General features: G+C 40.6%; 3 protein-coding genes across 3 annotated transcripts; 1 reads left to right on the plus strand and 2 right to left on the minus strand.

Annotated features, from left to right (window-relative positions):
- Positions 1–2,038: 2,038 nt before the first annotated feature.
- On the plus strand, positions 2,039–2,978 carry CBG06946 (the record flags this gene model as incomplete). The annotated part of the gene is made up of 2 exons (XM_002642475.1): positions 2,039–2,136; positions 2,882–2,978. 2 exons carry the CDS (start codon positions 2,039–2,041, stop codon positions 2,976–2,978), a joined length of 195 nt encoding a protein of 64 aa, XP_002642521.1.
- A 319-nt stretch (positions 2,979–3,297) lies between these two features.
- CBG06945 lies at positions 3,298–11,400 on the minus strand (the record flags this gene model as incomplete). The annotated part of the gene is made up of 14 exons (XM_045244306.1): positions 3,298–3,377; positions 3,431–3,668; positions 4,140–4,273; positions 4,316–4,798; positions 4,903–5,088; positions 5,135–5,431; positions 5,477–6,514; positions 6,563–7,036; positions 7,081–7,254; positions 7,563–7,685; positions 7,730–8,098; positions 8,144–8,912; positions 8,960–9,045; positions 11,283–11,400. 14 exons carry the CDS (start codon positions 11,398–11,400, stop codon positions 3,298–3,300), a joined length of 4,569 nt encoding a protein of 1,522 aa, XP_045093353.1.
- Positions 11,401–11,806: 406 nt separating this feature from the next.
- Positions 11,807–20,062, minus strand: CBG06944 (the record flags this gene model as incomplete). Its single annotated transcript, XM_045244307.1, has 13 exons — positions 11,807–11,877; positions 12,540–12,848; positions 12,900–13,328; positions 13,775–13,978; positions 14,034–14,999; positions 15,059–16,006; positions 16,387–16,486; positions 16,544–16,773; positions 16,820–17,489; positions 18,421–18,899; positions 19,533–19,605; positions 19,654–19,852; positions 19,905–20,062. 13 exons carry the CDS (start codon positions 20,060–20,062, stop codon positions 11,807–11,809), a joined length of 4,836 nt encoding a protein of 1,611 aa, XP_045093352.1.
- Positions 20,063–20,212: the final 150 nt, after the last annotated feature.

Consider the following 20,212-nt stretch of genomic DNA (forward strand, 5'->3'; position numbering starts at 1 on the left):
AGGATGACGATTACATCCAAATCTACGGACCGCAGTGCTAATGACTGTGTATGGATTGGGATGGGATGGGAGAAGATGAGTGTATTGATTCCTAGACAAGATGATTAGGGGGTTTAGACGTTGATAGGATTTATATAAGTCTTATAAAAGTCCTTTTGAATACTGTAGATTGGAAAATGTTCCAAAAATGTAAAAGAAGAGGCATCCAGGTTTTTGGATGTCTTATAGTTAGCTTCAGCATCAGACGAAAATCCCCATCCCTAATTGTGGGAGGGTCGAAGTTGATCGTCAAAAAAAAGAACCCGGCGTTGCGCAAGTGTTTAGGTTAGCAAAGAAAAAAAGGGGGAATAGGGGTCACCAACCATTTGGCCCCTTCGTCCATCTCCACCAACACCACCCCGAGCAGCTGTGTCTCTCTCTTTTTTTTTCCTCCCTCTTCCGAATGTGGTGAAGAAGAAGAGAAAGAGATGCAAGAGATACCACGGAAGATGTCGTCCTTCTAACGGACGTCATGTCATAGCCAAGCGGAGAGAGAGAGAGAGAGAGAGAGAGAGAGAGAGAGAGAGAGATTCCGTCGTTGTCGTCGCTTCAATTTACCAGACCGACACAGATGTCTGTGTTGGTTTTAAAAACAGATGTACAAAGTATCTTTTTTGGATATGTTTCTGTGCTGTGTGCGCAGGAAGAGGATTCAGCAAATTTTGGAGACTGAATCATCAAATGGGCTTCAAAGGGTACGCCGACTTTAATAGTGGAGAATCACGGAATAGGGTCGTTTTCGATAAGCTCACTTTCGTAGATCAGACCAAGACTGATGCCGTCTATTTTTGATCTACTCAGTAGTTTCAAGACTGAGAATCTGGAGAGAGAGAGAGAGAGAGAGAGAGAGAGAAAGAAAAATAGAAAGATAAGTGATAATTTTTAACTATGCCAGATTTGAATTTTTCCAAGCTATATCCCAAGCTCAAAACTGACCAATTTCGAAAGTATCGAATTTTGGCAAAACATTCAGAAATTTGACCCATCTCAAACTATGAAAAATTTCCTAAAATTTCCGTAAAATCTGCATTAGAAGGGTCCCCTACACTGTCCACTTTGAGCTCAATTATCTCGGCACATTTAACAGCTATCTAAGTTTTGTAAACTGATAAAATGTTTGTGATATTGTGCTATACAATTAATCAGTTGACCACTTCTTGATATCTTTGACAGAAGCCTAGATAAATTGGCTCAAAGTTCAAAGTTAGTTGGCCCTTGCATACAGGTTTTACGGCATTTCGATTTTAGGACAGTGTCAAAAAAATTCACTACAAATTGACTACTAAACGGAAAAAGAATGCAATATTTGAAATCGAATGAAATTTGATCCCCCTCTCTCGTTTTTTTTTTCTCTATAGCGTATTAAAAAAGCGAGTGAGACAAATTACACTCCCCTCCACTTTTCCTCTTTTTTTCAAAGAGTGTGAGTACAAACATCAGAGATATTTATGCATAAATATATAAACATGGAAAGGCTCTTCTTCTTCTTCTTCTTTTTCTCCAACCAAAAAAAATAAGTAGAAGAAGAAGAAAAAGGAAAAAAAACGAAGCGTCTTCTCTCCTTTTTCTTCTTCTGGAGCCCTCCTCGGAGCATCGTCCCTCCCAATTGATTCGTCGTTTCGCGCCCTCCGACCAGCGAGACAAGACAAAAAAAGGGTAAATGGAATTTGAAATTGGAAAATGGGAAAGAGAACTGGAAGAGTGAAATGAAGAAGAAAAAGAGAGGAGAATTGAAAAAAGTTGACTTCTGCAGGAGGAAGGCAAACAATTGGGAGAAAAGTATACAAAGTTTGGTTACATCGGGAGTGTCTAAATTGGGTTATAGGGTGAATTCATGAAGGGAAAATTTATGGAAATTATGAGAATTCGAAATGACATGTTTGGATTTATCTGAAGTCGCTTTGCATATGAATTGAGGTCAAAGTGACTAGTGAATAGGAACTTCTTGGACCTTAATTGAGATGTATTTTCCTAATTCTATGGTTTTCAGTCCTCTCCAATGACCGATGTCACAATGGTGATTCCACCAATAGTCTACAGAAACTCGCTGACCGTACCACCGACCAGTCCCTTCTTTATCAGTGATAATGGAATGAGGTATGTTTGGAAAATGATCACTTTGTTAGGTTCGATACCATACTTTTACCGTAAGACTTGTATTAGAAGGGCTCCTACACTGTCAAGTTTGAGCCAATTTTTCTCGGATTCTGTCAAAGGTATCAAAAAGTTGACAACTGATAAAACTTTGCTGATTTATGATAAATAATTCATTAGTTGACAAATTTTAGGTGTCTTTGACGGAAATCACGATAATTCAGCTCAAACTTGACAGTGTGGGAACCCTTTATGTATTAAAGGTTCTACTTGTTCTGACTTAATTGAATTTTTACAAAAAAAAATTCCTTGGTACTAATATAGTTTTATTGCCGATAGGTTTTTAGCAATTTTCAGCTTGCTAGGACAATTTTGTTCTACTCACGGTCGCCAAAAGTTAACTACCGTAACTTTTCTATTTTTTTTTTAATATCAGCCTTTCTCTTTGAGCTCAATTATCTCGGTTTTTAAGAGATATTGAAATTTAGTCAACGAATAAAATGCAGCTGATATTATGATCAATATTTTATCAATTGATCATTTTTTAATATCTTTTATAGGAACTGAGATAATTGGGGTCAGTGTTCAAATGTAGGGTGGGCATCTATCAGAGCATGTGGCACCTAACTTTTGGCGACCAAAAAAATAGGTCAAAGTGGTCCCATGAAACTTGTAACAATGTTTTTTTGACATATGTTTTTGTACAAAAAAATTCCCAAAAATTTGCATTTCATTGACCCTTTTCCAGCTCCTACCGCGATGAGCCGCCATCCTACAGTGACATTGTGAGCCGTGGTGTTTCTCCAGTCCCATGCCAACCTAAAATTGCACTTCCTGAAGTCTAAACTCATCTAATTTTACATTTCATTTTATTTACAAACATATTTATTTTTCTTTTCATGTTCTTTTTTGCATATTATTTGGTAAAATTTCTCCACCACCAAAACTAAAGTGGCGCAACAACAAAGTGAGAATTCAATTAAAAAATGAAAGAGAGAGAGAGAGAGAGAGAGAGAGAGAGAGAGAGAGAGAGAGAGAGAGAGGGAGAGAGAGAGAAGAGCAACAACGGACGGCTTTAAAAGAACAAAAAGCTTGAAGATCATTCGGTTACTCATGAAAGACGTTTGGCACGGGAAAATGGAATTGGAGAGATAGGAAGAGAATTCATTGAGTGACCACTGGCGGTCTCCGCTCGATTTTGCACACTCCGTTGACCGAACGCATTGAGACAGGACACGTGGATTCTGCAATTGCACGCTAAATGAGGTCACGACTTCACAAAGAACAGAACACTTACGACAACGTTTGATGATTTTTCGGTTGACTTCCATTTCCAGAAGCACTTGATTTGGAGGGCATGGCAGGGTGCTCTTCATTGGTTTCACATTTTTCACTGGTTTATTTTTCTGAATCGGTTGCGGTTTTTGACGCCTTCTTCCCGGATGCATGTATTGGGAAGCCATTTGAACAGCAGCTGATGCTATAGAATGAGCCATTCGGAAAGTTTCAGGCCTTTTTGATGTTTTTTCTTTGACCTGAAATTCGAAGGCATCGTTATTTCTAATACAGTAATCTTGCTTCCTTTGAGAAAAATTAAAACATTTTAAATTTAAAAAAATATTCTGGAGTAGAATATAACCTTATCTTCATATTGTGGTACCGTAAATGTTTAAATAGAAGCCCACACAAACCGTCAACTTTGAGCTCAATTATCTCGTTTTTTGTGAAAGATATCAACAATCTGTCAACGGATGAAATATAATATTGGTTATTTTATGATGAACATTTTATTATACTGTAGTTGACCGTTTTTTGATATCTTTTAAAGAAACCGAGATAATTAAGCTCAAAGTCAAAGTTAGGTTATACGACTTGGAAGTATTGGCGATATTTCAAATATTCTTTGACATAATTTTAAAGGCAATATGTAGTTTCCCAAATCTCCTGATCTACAGTCACCTGTATAATATATGTCTGCATATTCAATGGTTGTCTCTTTTTGCAACAATGCGTCTGCTTGGTTTTTGGTGACCTTCTACAGAAGTATCCAGGGGACATGTCGTGTATCTGGTACATATCACAGGTGCCTTGGTAGCAGGGAACAACAAGGCTTCCCCTCCATCACATACTTCCTTCATCACTGAAAACAAAGAGATTTTGCTTTTCGTATTATCCAACTAACCATAAGTCCTCATCACCATCTTATTCGCTGCACAACAGAAATAGTTCTTCGCTTGTGGACTCCAGGTACATGAAAATCCAACTGGGCATGGTTGTCCACTGATACACTGTCTAGCGATTCCATTAGACAGGTACGGTTGTCTTGGTGCAGGACAAATACCCTCGTTCATAATTTCAGCATGGCCTGGTTGTGGGGCCCAAGATGTAGTAGTGGGTGCTGAAGAGGAGGACATTGGTGGTTGGATCTGTTTCATGGAATGAGGAGATCCGGTGGCAAATTTGTTGACGTTCAAAGGAGTGTTCACTCTGTTAGCCAGCTTCTTCTCACATCTATGACCCTTTCGGACGCTAGTATCGTCACAATCACAAACTCCATCAATACACTGTCCCATTCCTTGACACTGTGCAGAATGGACACAACTTCTTCCAAGGGACACCAGTGGGAAACATTCGTCTTCGACCTTGACTTGTTTTTCAGAGCACTCTGGAAATATTGGAATTGGTTTTAAGCTGTCGGTCGGCTGGGTTAGCGGCCGGTCGGTCGGGTATTTTCAAAAAAAAAGGAAGACTGAGTTCGATTCTACTCACTTAATTCCTTCTCGATGACTCCATCAATACATTGTTGCTTCTGCTCAATAGTTCCAGTTGGGCAGCTACATTTCATGGCAATACAATGAGATCCACCAACACACTGTGGAGTTTCTTCACACTGCTCTCCGATCAAAACTCTATTCATACAGACTCCGTTGACGGGCACTTGAGATGCTTCGCAGGCTGAAATTTCATTTTTTCTAGACCGTAAGTTCCAAAAGAAACTCACTTTCTCCTCCGGCACAACATAATTCGGACCCACTCTTTCCGCGGACACACGAGAATCCATCAGGACAGGCAGTTCCTCCATTCATCGAACATGCTTGAGCTTCTCCGGTGATTCCAATGAAGGCTACCATTTGAACTGGGCAGTCACTTGGCATTCCACAACATTGGAATTGTTTGTTTTGATTGGAGAATTGACAGAAATATCCAGCAGGACAAGAGAGACTGGCGGATGTGCAGATTTTTGGTTTTTTGGTGTCTGGATCAGTGTAGGCGATTTGACGAGTTGGGCAGCCATCATCTGGAACAGAATAGTATTTTTCAAATCTTCAATCTTCGTACTCACTTTCCATTGGAGTCGGCAGTGGATCACTTCCACAACACTGATATCTTTGTGTTCGAATCGACCATTGACATGAAAAAGTGCCAGGACATCCTTGATTATCTGGATTGAATGGGTCACAGGCCACGACTTCATTCCTCTCCATGTATACAATTTCTCCAGGTGGACAGCCATCAGAAGCAGTTAACTGAGGTTGACCCTTGCAACAGTATCCCATGGATCCATCAAACTGAGCCATACAAACAAAACCAGCTGGACAGGTGACAAAGTGTCCGATTGTGCAAGACCTTGGCATTCCAGAAGTCTCATCGATGAAGTATTCTTCACGATGGGGGCAAATCTCGGAAACTGAGCAACAGTATCCTTGAAGGGCGTCTTTGAGGTCACTAAGACACTCGAATCCATCTGGACATGAAGATGTGGCAGCGTGCATTGTGCATCTGGTAGGTTGAAGACTGGTTTGGTCCTTATATGGAGCTCGTCCCACCGGACAGTAGTCTAGAAACAGTGATTTTTGAAGGATGGAAAACAATTTAGACTTACTAGCTTTGGTTTTAGAACCACAACAGAAGTAGCGATTTTTGACGGCATTGAATCTGCACAAATAGTCCTTGGGACACGAGTTATGTTCATTGATGAGACATTCTCTGACTGTCCCATCCATTGAATTAATGTAAGCCTTCTCATTATCAGGACACACTCCCATATCAGTAGCTCCGCAGCACACACTTTGATCCGTCAAACTGTCATAAATACAACTGAAACTCTTCGGACAATTGTTCTGGAGCTCGTCGTTGCAGGAAATTGGGAGAGCTGTATTTGGATTCAGATAGACAACGTCTCCAGCGTTACAAGCAGATGCCATACAGAAGTTGTTACATTGGTTGAGAGAGGCAAAGTTGTTGGGATTTCCATCACAGCCATTGTAGACAAATGGAGAGCATTTACGGGTGACAATGTTGAAATAGTATCTGGTGACTACGGTAAGACCACCCGAGCATAGGGATGAACCTTGTTGAGGAGGCAAGCCGCAGATGTACGCTGGAATTCGAGATTACTGCTTTCCAAATTGCAGGCAATAAAACTCACTTTTGGTTGGACAACATCTATAGGACATCATATCGGGACCCAAGCTCACTCCGTAACATTCATGAGACGACGGACACCCTCCATCCCTTTCAGAACATGACTGAAGTGCTCCATTAGAATCTCTCAATGGACTTCCCCCATTTGCACATCCACCAACTCCACAGTAGTTTTCACATTCTGCTCTACTAGCAAAAGTATTCGAATTTCCATCACAACCAAGATATTCAAATGACTCGCATTCTTGAGATTGTGGATTGTAATGATATTTGAATGAGACTCCTGGTCCACAAGTTTTTCCAGGACTAGGTGAGAGGGAGCAAGTGAAGGCTTTCGTTGGACAACATCCATGCATATTTCCATCGAAATAACACTCGAAATTTGCTGGACAAGATGAAGACTGGCGGTTCGTGGTGCAAGTTACGAACTTTCCTTGGTTGTCTTTATAGGCTTGTCCTTGTGGACAACGGGGTTCGGCTGAAATGAATTTGAAATAGAGAAAAGATAGAATGATCACTTACGAGCAGCATTTCTACAGAACGTCTGACAGTCTACCAGTGTCTCAAAGTTATTGTCATTTCCTTGACATCCAGTATATTCGAAAGATTGGCATTCTCTTGTTGCAGCGGAATACCAATACCTCCGTACTGATCGGTCGCAGTTTCCAACTCGAAGAGGTTGGGTACAAATCGTTTCTGAAAAAGGAAGGTTCTGGAAAAAAAAACTTGGGCGTCGCCGGCAATTTTTGGTGGGAGGCTTGTCAGATTCCGGATAAGGCCGCTACTAAAGCCGCCAAATTTCGACCAAGTTATGACAAGGTTCCGGCCCTGTATTATTTCAACCTTCATCTTCCGACCAAAACCTTACCGTGGCCCGCTATAGAGCCGTTTTTGGGCAAGTTACGACCGGAAAAAGAATATCAGTTCAAAAGCCGACCCCTTGAACTTCTGATTAGAAATTACAAGCTGACGGCCGAAAAAAATTATAGAAATAGAAAACGTACGCATTCTGGGGCAACACACAGCTTGATCCATTTTACACTCGTGGGATGATGGACAATCGTTGTTGGAGGCACAAGATTGGGTGACATCACCAATTCTCAAAGGATTTCCACGATCACATTGTACTGAAAAAAAACCATCATGTCAGGTTTTCCATTCTTAAACTCACATCTAGCACAATAAAGCTCGCAATCGATTCTGGACAAAAAGTTATTGTAATTTCCACCGGCTCCAAGGTAAGTGAACGGACTACACTTTCCAGATTGTGGATCGTAAAAGAATCTAGTCGCCGTGGCGGTTCCTTGTTTCTCAACTCCTGCATGATAAACGACACCACGAGTGTTGACAGATGGATCCAGAGGACGACCACCAACGGGTCCACAAACAGAAGCGACGGATGGACAACACCATTGGGTACTTCCAACGGATTTACACTCATAGTTATGGGAGCAAGAGCTGGTTTGAGCACATCCGGAGACTGGAGTCTGTTCCAGGAAGGAGGTACGATGAATGTATTCTGGAGCACCTCGGGAGCAAGCTGAAGATGAAAAGAACTATATTTTCGTTTTCTCCAACAACTCACTATCTCTACAGAAGCTTTCACAATGCTCAACAGTTCTGAAATTGTTTGGCGAGTGCTCTCCAGGACCCGATGCAGTTGGATCCCATAAAAATTGTTGACACATTCCAGTAATCGAGTTGTACCACCAACGGGGTTCAGTTGGATTCGGACCAGTGGCAGTGGGTTGTACACAGGTGAAAGCTCGGTTCGGACAACAGATTCCGTTGGCTTTTTCGCTGTATCCAGAAGACGTCAAATCTAAACTGGAGACGAATTCAACGCAGTCATACTGGTCAGCGATGTATTGACCGTTGGAAGGGAATAAGCAAGCGGAGTTACCGTCGCCAGTCTGGAACATTGACATAGGAAAGTTTTGACTAAAAATCAGAAAGCTCACATTATCCTCTGCCTGAGTTGTTTGTGTACTATCAGTATTACATAGAACTGGTCCCGGTCCCTCATTCTGCCTTGGATGCTTTGGATCGGATAACGCTGATGTGTATCCAGCTCCTTCTGGTAATGGACAAGTGATAGCCAACGTGTTATGATTTGCATCAAGAACGTCCAGACAAACATGTCCATCTCTTGTAGCTCGTTCCACTTTATTCTCTCCACAACGACAAGTTCCAACTCCTGCAGAAGTATCACAGAAGGCGTCAGGCCACACTGAAGCACACTGCTCGTTGTAGACACATCCAGGCTGTCCTGGATCAATCTTCTGGTAGCAGTAGCCTTCGGCAGCGATGTAGGTGGTGAGGCAAGAGCAGAGTCCTCCGTTGCAAAACATTCCCTGTGCAATTTAAATGTATTAGGAGCGGAAAAAAGGCTAGAACTCACAGCTAGGCAGTCTGTGTTGAAGGCGCATGCATCACCGACTCTACCACTTCCAGTTTGTCGTTTGTCACGAAGATTGTCGACTTGTGCTGAAATGAAAATCCTAGGTTTTTAAACTGTTTTTTTCAGTGTGTTCATTTTTGAAATTCTGGTATGATAAAGCTGTAATAGAATGACCCAAGCCATCAAATTTGACCCAGTTTATCTCGGTTCTTTTAAAAGATATCAAAAATTGGTCAACTGGTAAAATATTGGTGATATTATGATAAACATTTTATCAATTGAAAAGTTTTTGATATCTTTTACAGAAATCGAATAAATGGGCTCAAAGTTAAAATTCAGGAGTGGCGTTCTATTGTAGTGTTCATGGTATCTGAACAAGAATAGTTTAGAAGAGTCGATAGTTTTTTTCGAAGTTTAAGATGACCCGCATTGCAAAACAAGAATTTAGACAACATCAATTTTTGCATTTTTTGGTGTTCGAAACTCTAAAAATTTGAAAAAGAGCAAAAGATTTGAGTCAGTATGTCTACATATATTCCTGTTCAAGATATTGAAAAATGGTCAACTAACAAAATATGGTGGATATTATAATAAACCAGCCTGTTTGCCGCCTCTCCGTCGTTTCAAACAGCTGGCTGGTGCACCTTTGGCGCGATATAACCTATTTTTGGTTCCCTCACTCTTTTTTAAAAGGTCACGTCAATCTATTTTCAATTTTTAATTTTCAAACATTTCAAAAGTTTTCATCAATTCACGTTACGCAATAAAACCAATTTTAGGTCACGCCCCTACCTGGGCCCACGTCGAAAAAATTCCACATATTGAAAAAAATAGTCCTTCGGGAAATCCCACTCTTTGAATTAGTTTGATAATTTTCACTAGCACTTCTTAACTGCTCAGAAGCTCCCTGCGTAAGCTGTTTATTGTTTCATTTACTTTTTTCTTTCGATTGGTCGGATGCGAACAAAGTACTAAAAGGCCCTCAGGGTCGCCATGTTTGGTGGTTCATGGCTAGGTGAATTCATTTTCACTGAACGTTTCCCCTTTTGCAAAAGGCTCAATCAAAGAAAAAAGAAACAAATGAACAAAAACAATAAATAGCGATTGCACTTGGGTTCAAGCGAGGGAGTCAGAAAAAGCGCCCCAGCAAACTCGTAGGCCAGAAGAAATTTAATAATTTTAAAATGAACGCAGGTTTGAACTAGATCATGATCTATTTCTTAAAAATCAACGGGTTGCAACGCGCGTATTCTCGCTCATCGTTTAAAACTGTGATACTCAGCCAACGAAGTTCGGCAGCGAATTAAGAATTTTTGAAAAATTTACTGGGGCGCGCTTTCTGACCCCCTCGCATAGCTTTTTAGCAGTGGAAAGGAACTATTGAAAATTAAAAAACTTTCTCTTCGGAGACAGGGGTTTTGTGTTGGTGTTTTCCCCCAGTGAAAACCCATTTTCCCTTTCATGTACTGAGCCTCTACGTGGCGAGAGGGATCAACAGACGAAAGTCTGGCTGATCAGTACACTACACGCTCTCCCACAGAACATTTCCAAACTGCGAATTAATTTTTGATCTACAGAAAAAAGTTTGGCGCGATCACAATTGCAGGTCTAAAACCATAATTTCAGAATTTTTTATCTGATTTTGTGGAGTTCCAAGATGATTCAAATGATTCTTAAAAAATTAATTAGTAGTTATAGATTCATGTATGGTCGTTTTCCAAAAAAAAAATTGTCAAAAATGGTCATTTTTGAAAGTTTTTCACAGAAAAAATCTATCTCCTCTTTCAGTGTTTGACATTTCTAGGAGTTCTATAGCTCAAAAAAACCGCAATTATTTTTTCTACATTTTCTATGGATGAATTTTTAATTTGTCTGATAAAACTTTTTTATAATTCAAAAACCTCATGAAATTGCACGAAATAGCATTTTTGCGTTGTTTTTTGATTATAAAAAAAGTTTTATCAGACGAATTAAAAATTTGTCCATAGAAAATGTAGAGAAAATAATTGCGGTTTTTTTGAGCTACCTACGAAAGAGCTTTTTTTTGAGCTCAAAACTAATCAACTAAGAAAATATTTGTGATACTATAATAAAAATTTTATCAGTTCACTACCTTTTTTATATCTCTTTCATGAACCTAGCTAAATTCGCTGAAAGTTACAAGTCAAGATATCTTCCTGTTACAGGTGTTATGGTAGTTTTAATTCCTAAAAAGGACTGGAATAAATATAACTATTAATTAGTCAAACATTACAAGAAACAGCTTCTAGAACAATACAATTTACTATGGTAACACAGTACCTACGAAACTACCATACATGACTAACTGCCATGTGGCGTGTTGAGAACATTGAATCAAAATAATTACGGTCAAACAAACCTGCACACAGAGTGAGCAATAATAAAAGAAGAAAAATTAGAAGATGGTCTTGTAGGACCATTCTGTAATATTGAAAAAGGAAGAGAAGGGAATAACTATTGGGAAGGAATCATAAATAGAATTGGAAGGGGTTGTACAGTAGAAAGTCGGAGCAGCACTAAAATTCGGTACACTGTGTGCTCGTGCTGCTTGCTTCGATGTCAAAATGAGTTCGTGGTGGTGGACAGAATAAGATAAATGATTGGGTTGGGGGATTCCGAAGGTCACTACTTTTCCTTCAACGTGTCAAAAACGGGCGCAAACAAGAGACGGGGTGCGGGGACGGAGGGATGGAATACTGTAAATAGGTAATCACAGAGAGAAGAATGAAGACAGTGGTCACGAAGTGGACATTACGAAAGAAAAGAGTTTGGATATCTGAGGGAATGGACATGAAAAAAAATTGGATATAGAAAAATTACAGAAGGTTACGTCGTCTTATTCTTCAACTCATAACAGACACCTCCAATTGGAATTTGTGGGAATGGACAACTTCGTTCTGAAAAAAAAGAGTAATTTAGAAGGTTCTAGAATTTCAGATAGAGAATTTGGAAGAATCCCCGAAGTTTGCCCAAAAAGTCAGTTTTTAACAATGTCCCTTCAATAGACCAGCGTTATCACTTTGACTTTTTTGAGTTACTTTACCTCGTTTTGAGACATTTTATCTCGTTTCCTGTAGAAGATATCAAAAAGTAGTTAACTAACAAAATTTTTTTTATTATGACAAAAAATTTATCAGTTGACAACTTTTCGATATCTTCAATAGAAATCGGGATAATTGAGCTCAAAGTTGACGGTCTATTGCACCTTATATCTCTCTCACTTCCACTTTGAGCCACTTTATCTCGTGTTCTGTGGAAGATATCAAAAAGTGGTCAACTGATAAATTCGTTATCATAGTTTGGTGTCTCTCCCGGCAACCGAGATATATGGGCTCAAGATTGGCGGTTTTGATGGACATCTGTTAGAGCCAATACGGTATTTGAGGTCAAAGTTATAATGCAGGCAATCAAAGTAATAGTATCAAAAAAAAACTTTTCAGTGAAAAATGTGCAGTTTACTTAAAAACTTGGCTGAAAATTGTCGTTTTGCAAAAACGCATTTCGATTTTTCCCTTTTTCTGATTTTTCAGCTGCCTATTCTCAGATTTTGCAAACTCACCACATCGCTTTTCAATCCTTCCATTCACCACCCTCGTCACCAGAACCATATATCCTTCACATGGATTAATTGCCGCTGGTGGACCCCTACTGTAATAAGTTCCCAATCCAAACGATTCGCTGCTAAATCCGGGACGATCCGAGTGTCTTGACGGACAGCAAATATGATTGTTCGATGTCGAACTCTGCACACAACCAAAACCAACTGGACATCCACGTTTTCCGGGTTGACAGAGGACAGGAGAACTTGTAGATGGATAGATTAGAGGGTTTCCTCGAGGACACTTTTCTTGGTCTGGGGAAGGAGTTGCTGGAAATTAAATAGTTCAGAAAAAATATTCTACAAATTGTTATCAATTACATTTAGATACAACGGCTCCAGAAGTGGTTCCAGCTACAGTAAGACCTGCTTTATTGGCAATAGAGCAACAGTGATATCCATTATTACGGTAGGTGCATTCGTAGCCAGCAGGGCATCGAGAAATTGTGCATTTCTGTGGAGCACCGTTGAGCAGGTATGGTGTACGACCAGTGGGACAAACTTTAGAGTTTGCCTTCTTGGTAGTCAGAATTCTCTCAGTTGTTGTAGATGGTGGGGGAAGGGATGGTACTGTAGACGATACTGACATATCCGGAGCGCAGCACAAGTACTGAGTTCGTCTGTTATTGATCTGACACTCATAACCAGTTGGACATCCTTTTCCGATAGGAGAACAATGTTTAGGTCTTTCGTGCTCTTCGTCAATCAGTGGATTCCAGCCAGGCTTGGAACAGGTGATTCCTCCGGCTACTGAAAAATCAAAATTGATATCATTATTGTAACTTACAGTACCGGCAATGAAGGATAAATTTTTGGTCATTTTGACCATTTTCAAGAGCCTGGAGCTTGGCTGCCAAGTTTTCAATCAGTTTGAAAACTTCAGAGAGTGTAAAACAGACCAAGATTGAAAACTTTGCATTCACATATTTTTTTGGAAATTCCTAGTTTTTCAGATTTTTGCCGATTTCTGCAAGGTGTCTTTCAGAAACCAGCAACTAACTGAAAAATAAGAATGTTATTAAAAACTTTGTGAACACAAAGTTTTCAATCTAGGTCTGTTTAAAACTCTCCAAATTTTTCAAAAAGATCGGAAACTTGACAGCCAAGCTCCACGCTTCTGAAAATGGTCAAAATGGCCGAAAATCAACTGACACATACATTGTTGCATATCTCATTGACCTCTACCAATCACTTACACTTCGACGAAGTCACTCCAACCATTTTCTTCTCAATCGGAGTCATACACTTTCCAGCCTTCTCAATGAACCCTTTTTTACATTCACATGATCCTTCAATGCATCCAGCGTTGTCCTGACACTGACGGACTGTGAGACAGGCCTCTCCGAGTTTCGCCTTGTTGTGACACAGCCCATTGTGAAGGACTTGATTGTGGGAGCATTCTAAACAATGGATGTTACTATTTTAACCTACAAAACTCTGGAAAAAGGTACATACGAATTTCCTCTTGACAGAATCCTCCGACTGCTTTCAATGGAGGTCGACACTCGCATTTGGCATCTTCACAAAGGGATCCTCCAGTACATTGCTCATTTGCGAGACACTCACTTCCTGGTCCCACTTGGGCGTGGCACTCTCCTTCGATGATCACTTCATTCGGCTCACAAGCCACTTTCCGGACTGTACAGCACACATGATGTCCTGCTGTAGACTTCTGACAAGCGAATCCTCGTGGACAATTCGACTGACCAACTACACACTTCTCTGGTTCTCCGGACATTCCAACAAATGCAACTGATTCATCTGGACATCCTCCACTGACTCCACAACATTGGAATTGATTATTGGAACTAGAGAATTGGCAGAAATAACCAGCTGGGCAATTGGCAGCACCTGCACTACAAACTCTTACAGTGTCAGCATCACGGAAGGCGATTTGAGCATTCGGACATCCATCGGAAGGTCTTACTGGGATTGGAGCAGGGTTGGATCCACAGCATTGATAACGTTGATTAGACAGGGACCATTGACATGTGAATTCAGATGGACAGGGAGCATTTGGAGGATTGAATGGATCACATTGAGCGATTTCTCCGTGCACCAAATAAACGTATTGGTTGGGTGGACATCCATCAGTGACCGATGGTGGGAGAGTTCCAGTTCCTGATTTACAGCAGAATCCGTCGGAAGAGGAGGTCAGGGATCTACAGGCATAGCCGTTGGGACACGAAACAAATGTTCCTTGGGTGCAGGCTCTTGGTTGTTGAGATTGGTCATCGATCAGGTAATCAGCGTTGTCTGGGCAGACGGAGTTGGCAGTGCAACAGAATCCTTGGAAGGCGTTGGCAAGGTAGCTTTGGCAAGCATAACCATCTGGACATTGGTCATTGCGGCCGATGGTACATCTGATGGGTTGAGCAGTGCGTTGATCTTTGTAGAGGAATTTTCCAAGTGGGCAGGTCTCTGGAGCAAATTTTAATTACTTGAGATACTCAGAAAATTTCGAAAATTTATCAACTCACTTCCAGTAATACTTGAACAGCAGTAGTATTTGTTCTTCTGCATATTGAATCGACATAAGTAATTCGCTGGACAAGACTGCTCAATATTGATCAAACATTCTCTTGGTGACATGTCAATCGTATCGATAAACGCCTTCTCTGCTTCAGGACACACTCCAGAATCCGTAGCCCCACAGCACACATGATTGTTGATAAGAGGATTAAAAGTACATGAATATCCAGATGGACAACTATTGCTTAGCGCCTCGTTACAATTGATTGGCATCTGAGAGTTCGGGTCCACATAAGCCACATTTCCAGCTGGACAGGAGTTACTCATACAGAAGTTTCGGCACTGTTGAACGTTCAAAAAGTTATTGGCATTTCCATCGCATCCTCCGAATTGGAATGATGTGCATTGGCTAGTGACAATGTTGAAGTAATATCTTTGCACGAAGTTGGCTCCGCATTGAGTTCCTTGTTGGGGTGGAAGACCACACATGTAGGCACGTGTTGGGCAGCATCTGTTGATCATTGAATTTCCAACTAGAACTGGGACACATTCATGAGAATCTGGACAGGATGTTTGTTGCGCTCCACACACCATAACCATTCCGGAGTGATCTCTCAATGGAGTTCCTCCGTTTGGACATCCTCCCACACTACAGTAAGATTCACAGGCATCTCGATTAGCAAAGTTATTAGAATTTCCATCGCATCCGTTGTACTGGAAGGACTCGCAGTTTTGAGTTTGAGGATTGTAGTAATATTTGAAAGTGCTTCCAGCTCCACATTGGATTCCTGGATCCGTGTTGAGGGAGCAAGTAAAGGCTTTTGTTGGGCAGCATCCCCACTGGGATCCGTCGAAATAGCATTCGTAGTTGGCAGGGCAGCCCATACCGTTTGAGCAGGTTACAAAGTTTCCGAACATGTCTTTGTAGGCTTGACCTTGGATGCATTTTGGTTCGGCTGGAAAAAATTGGTTTTGGGATGATCAAAGGCATTGGGAGGGGAAAAACAGGTATAGCGAGATCAAAAGATTTTAAGTTTGCTGCCAAAATCTCATTTTAGAATTGTATTGAGACAAGCTATTTCATTCGAAATTTTAGCTACCAGGCAACTACCATATTTAAAAGAAGCTCACTCAATACGTGCATGTTGAGCTCAATTATCTCAGTTCCTATCAAAGATATCAAAAAACTCTCAATTGATAAATTGTTTGTCATAACACCAGCAATAGTTTATCAGTTGACAGATTTCTAATGTCTCTCATCGGGTGGGCTCCTATCAGAGCAATAACGGTAGCTTGTTTCGGTTGAAACGTTCCAAAAAATATTTGTAAAACTCACGAATAGCATTTTTACAGAAGTTCTGGCAATCCAAGATCGAGTCGAAATTGTTATCGTTTCCTTGGCAACCTGAAATCTCATGTTTCTCAATCATTTTGACCTATCCAACTTACCTGTGTACTCAAACATCTGGCACTGTCTCGTCTTCGCGTTATACCAATATCTCTTCACATTTTCTGTACAATCTCCGATTCTGAGTGGCTGAGCGCAGATTGTTTCTAAATTTAAAACTTATAAACATAATCCAAATTTTCACAATTTTACGTTTTCTAGGACAACAAACTCCTTGATCGGCTTTGCATTCGTGAGAGGACGGGCATTGGGCGTTGTTCTGACAGCGTTGAGCTTCTTCTCCGATTCTCAATGGGGATCCTCTTTCGCATTGTACTAAAAAAATAACCTTTCCAAAAATTTCCATCTCCAGATCACTTACATCTTGCACAATACATTTCACACTCGTGCTTTGACAAAAAGTTATTGTAATTTCCACCGGCTCCCTTGTATACAAAATCTTGACATCTTCCGGTACCAGGATCATAGTAGAATCTGATGGATTCTTTTCCAGTGTACACCATAAATCCAGAATGATAAACTGAGTTTCTTGGTTGGATATCAAATGGACGTCCTCCTTTAGCTGAGCACACAGATCCAGGAGTTGGACAACATAGATGTTGACTTCCGATGGCTGTGCATTGGAAATCATTAGCGCAGGAAACTGAAGCAGCACAGGAAGTAATAGGACGCTCTGAATGAACTGTAGATTCGGTGGAGTATTGTGGGGATCCACGTTGGCAAGCTGAAAGAGTATCAATTTTCAGTTTCCATCTCCAAACGAATCGGAGCAACTCACTATCTCTACAATACGACTCGCAATGTTGAATAGTTTTGAAGTTGTTTGGAGAGTGATATTTCGCTTCAGAGGCTCCTGAATCCCACATGAACTGCTGACATGTTCCCGTGACTGAATTGTACCACCAACGAGGCTCTGATGGGTTTGGGCCGGTGAGTTGAGGTTGGATACAGGCGAGAGCGCGGCTGGGGCAACAGACACCATCGGCAGTGGGGGCGTAGTTGGATTGGGGGAACTTTTCGGCCAAGTTAATCTGGAATAGGACTTGTAAAGCTTTTTTTAAAGAAAGTTATAATAGAAAATTTTGCCCATCTCTGAATAGTTAAACCCTTCTAGGAACTAAAGTTTGAACTAGCATAAAATCTGTGTAAAACATTGCACTTGGCTCAAATGTGGAGTGCAGAAACTCAAATAACAGATCAGTTATCTGGCCAAATTTCAACTTAAATGATCAATTTTGAGCTGAATCATCGTTTATCAAAGTTGCTTCTTCTCATGCACAACAGAGGGCAAGAAGCATTTCATCTTTGGAAAATCATAGCAATAGACTTGAGGAATCGCTTTGAAAATTTCAGTAGCTCAGAATCAAACGAAAAATTAGATTTCTACCAATTTTTGTGCTTCCAAGATACTTACCGTAAAAACTCTAATTCAAAACCATGGCGTTCTATTTTTTCCATACATAGCTGGGAGAACGTTCTATTAGAGGGTGGCACTCAATTAGAGGCTGGCATTATTTGACATCATTAGTAAAAACTTCGTTCAGGGATGTGGGATTTTTTCAGCAAATATTCAAACATAAATATTCAAAAAGGTTCAAAACATGCAAATTTGACCACTTTCAACTGTTTTCCTTATTTTAATGTTTCTTTTTGGTCAGTACTGGAACCAACAATTAGTAAGTGAAACGAAAATGTACTTCTGGGGTGACGCACTATTAGAGTGTGGCATTCAATTGGAGGGTGGCGTTCTATTTTCCAGAGCACTGCTCAGAGAACGTTCTATTAGAGGGTGGCGTTCAATTAGGAGGCTATCCTTCCCCTACGTTTGACCCCACATTTCTCCCATCTTTGGCACTCATATCACTTCCAAAAGAAACCATCATCCCCCGCCACTTATACCCATATTTACACATTTAAGGGTGCCGACCACACTTCTATCACAAACAATACCCTCATCGCCACCCTTTTATGTGCACACATAGTTTCAAGAGATATAGGATAACCGAAAAACACTTCTTTCCGATGAAAACTCACATGTGGACTCGTATGAATACAATCATAAACGTCTCCAATATACTCTCCATCCGATGGCCACATACATGCACCACCTCCATGAAGTCCTTGAACTGGCTCAATTGTTGCAGACGAGCCAACAGTACATCCTACAGGGAAAGCTCCCATAGCAGGACTTGGATCGTTCAAAGAGATTTTGAAACCGGCACCTTCAGGAAGAGGGCAAACGAAATACAACGGAGCGGTTCCTCCGGATGAGTGGTCCCGTAAGGAGATACAGACCCAACCATCGCGGGTTTCACGGGCCACGTGGGTTTCTTCTGGACAACGACATGTTCCGATTGAGCTGTCCATTCGACATTTTGAGCCAGGCCAGACGGCTTCACATTGCACATCGTAGGTGCATCCTGGTTGATTTGGGTTGACTTCTGAAAGGAGTTTTAATTGAAGACAAGGGTCTGGAACTTGAATTGAGCTACCGTAAAACCTGTAGTAGAAAAGCCCTCAACTTGGAGCCCATATAACTTTTCCTGTAAATGATATCAAAAAAGCGATGAACTGATAAATTGTTTATCGTGATATCACAAATATTTTGTCAGTTAACCTATTTTCGATATCTTTCACATGAAACGAGTTATGCGGGCACAAAGTTGAAAGTTAAGGGGAAGTGGAAAAAATTTTAGAACAAAGAAAATTTCAATCACTCCATAAAAATGCTTTCCAAACAATCAACTTTACGCCCATGTATCTCATACCCTGTAAAAGATATCAAAAGGTGATCGACTGATAAAATGTTGGTAATGTTATGATAAACATTTTTTCAATTGACTACTTTTTTATATCTTTCACAGGAAATGAGATAAATAGGGTCAAAGTAGATGCTAATTGTAAATAAGGCTACACCTCGAATTGCCCGTGGAGCGCACTTTTCTTTGAATAAATTTATCTCGGTTATTGTAAGAGATATCCAAAAGTTGTCCACTAATAAAAAGTTCATTATATTATCATCAATATTTTGTTAGTTGGCTACTTTTTGTGTTAGTTGACTACCATAAACTCACTCTCATAGCAGTAGCTCTCTCTCAAAATGTAGGTGCTAAGACAGGTACATAATCCGGTTGCACAATACATTCCCTGAAATTCAAACCTTCTTTCCTATCGAGGATTTTTTTTCCGACTCACGCTCAAGCAATCAGTATTATATTGACAAACATCTCCAACTCTTCCACTACCAGAAACCGAAAATCCTTGCATAAAAGGCTGAAGTGTCGGATCCACACAACCACGTCCGGATTCATAGACAGTTCCTGTTACGCATTCACGAAGGACCCATCGATTCTGGACACATTCCAAAAAGTTGGTCGAGGATTCTTGCATTAAACTGAAGGGATAAAATTAGGCTTAGAGGATTATGCTCAAAATTTTGAACTAACTTAGTTTGTGGATCGCAAAAGAGCATAGGCTTGGTACCATGATGAAGACATGGATCATCTTGTTTTATAAAATGCCTACATTCAACACACGGTCGGTCCACACAATCTTCTGCCAATGCCAATACAAACAGGTACAGTAACCCGAGAGAATGCTTCATTCTCTGGATTTTGTCACCAAAATCGAGTCTAAAAGGATAATGATACAAGATAAAATGAATGGCAAAAATGAAGAGAGGAGGTGTCTCCAAGAAAACAAATGGATGTTCCCGAATGACAGATACCTCACGGGCCGCCCAGGGCTCCTGCTC

The sequence above is a fragment of the Caenorhabditis briggsae genome, assembly GCF_000004555.2.
Source record: "Caenorhabditis briggsae complete genome, chrIII, whole genome shotgun sequence".
Lineage (NCBI taxonomy): Eukaryota > Metazoa > Nematoda > Chromadorea > Rhabditida > Rhabditidae > Caenorhabditis > Caenorhabditis briggsae.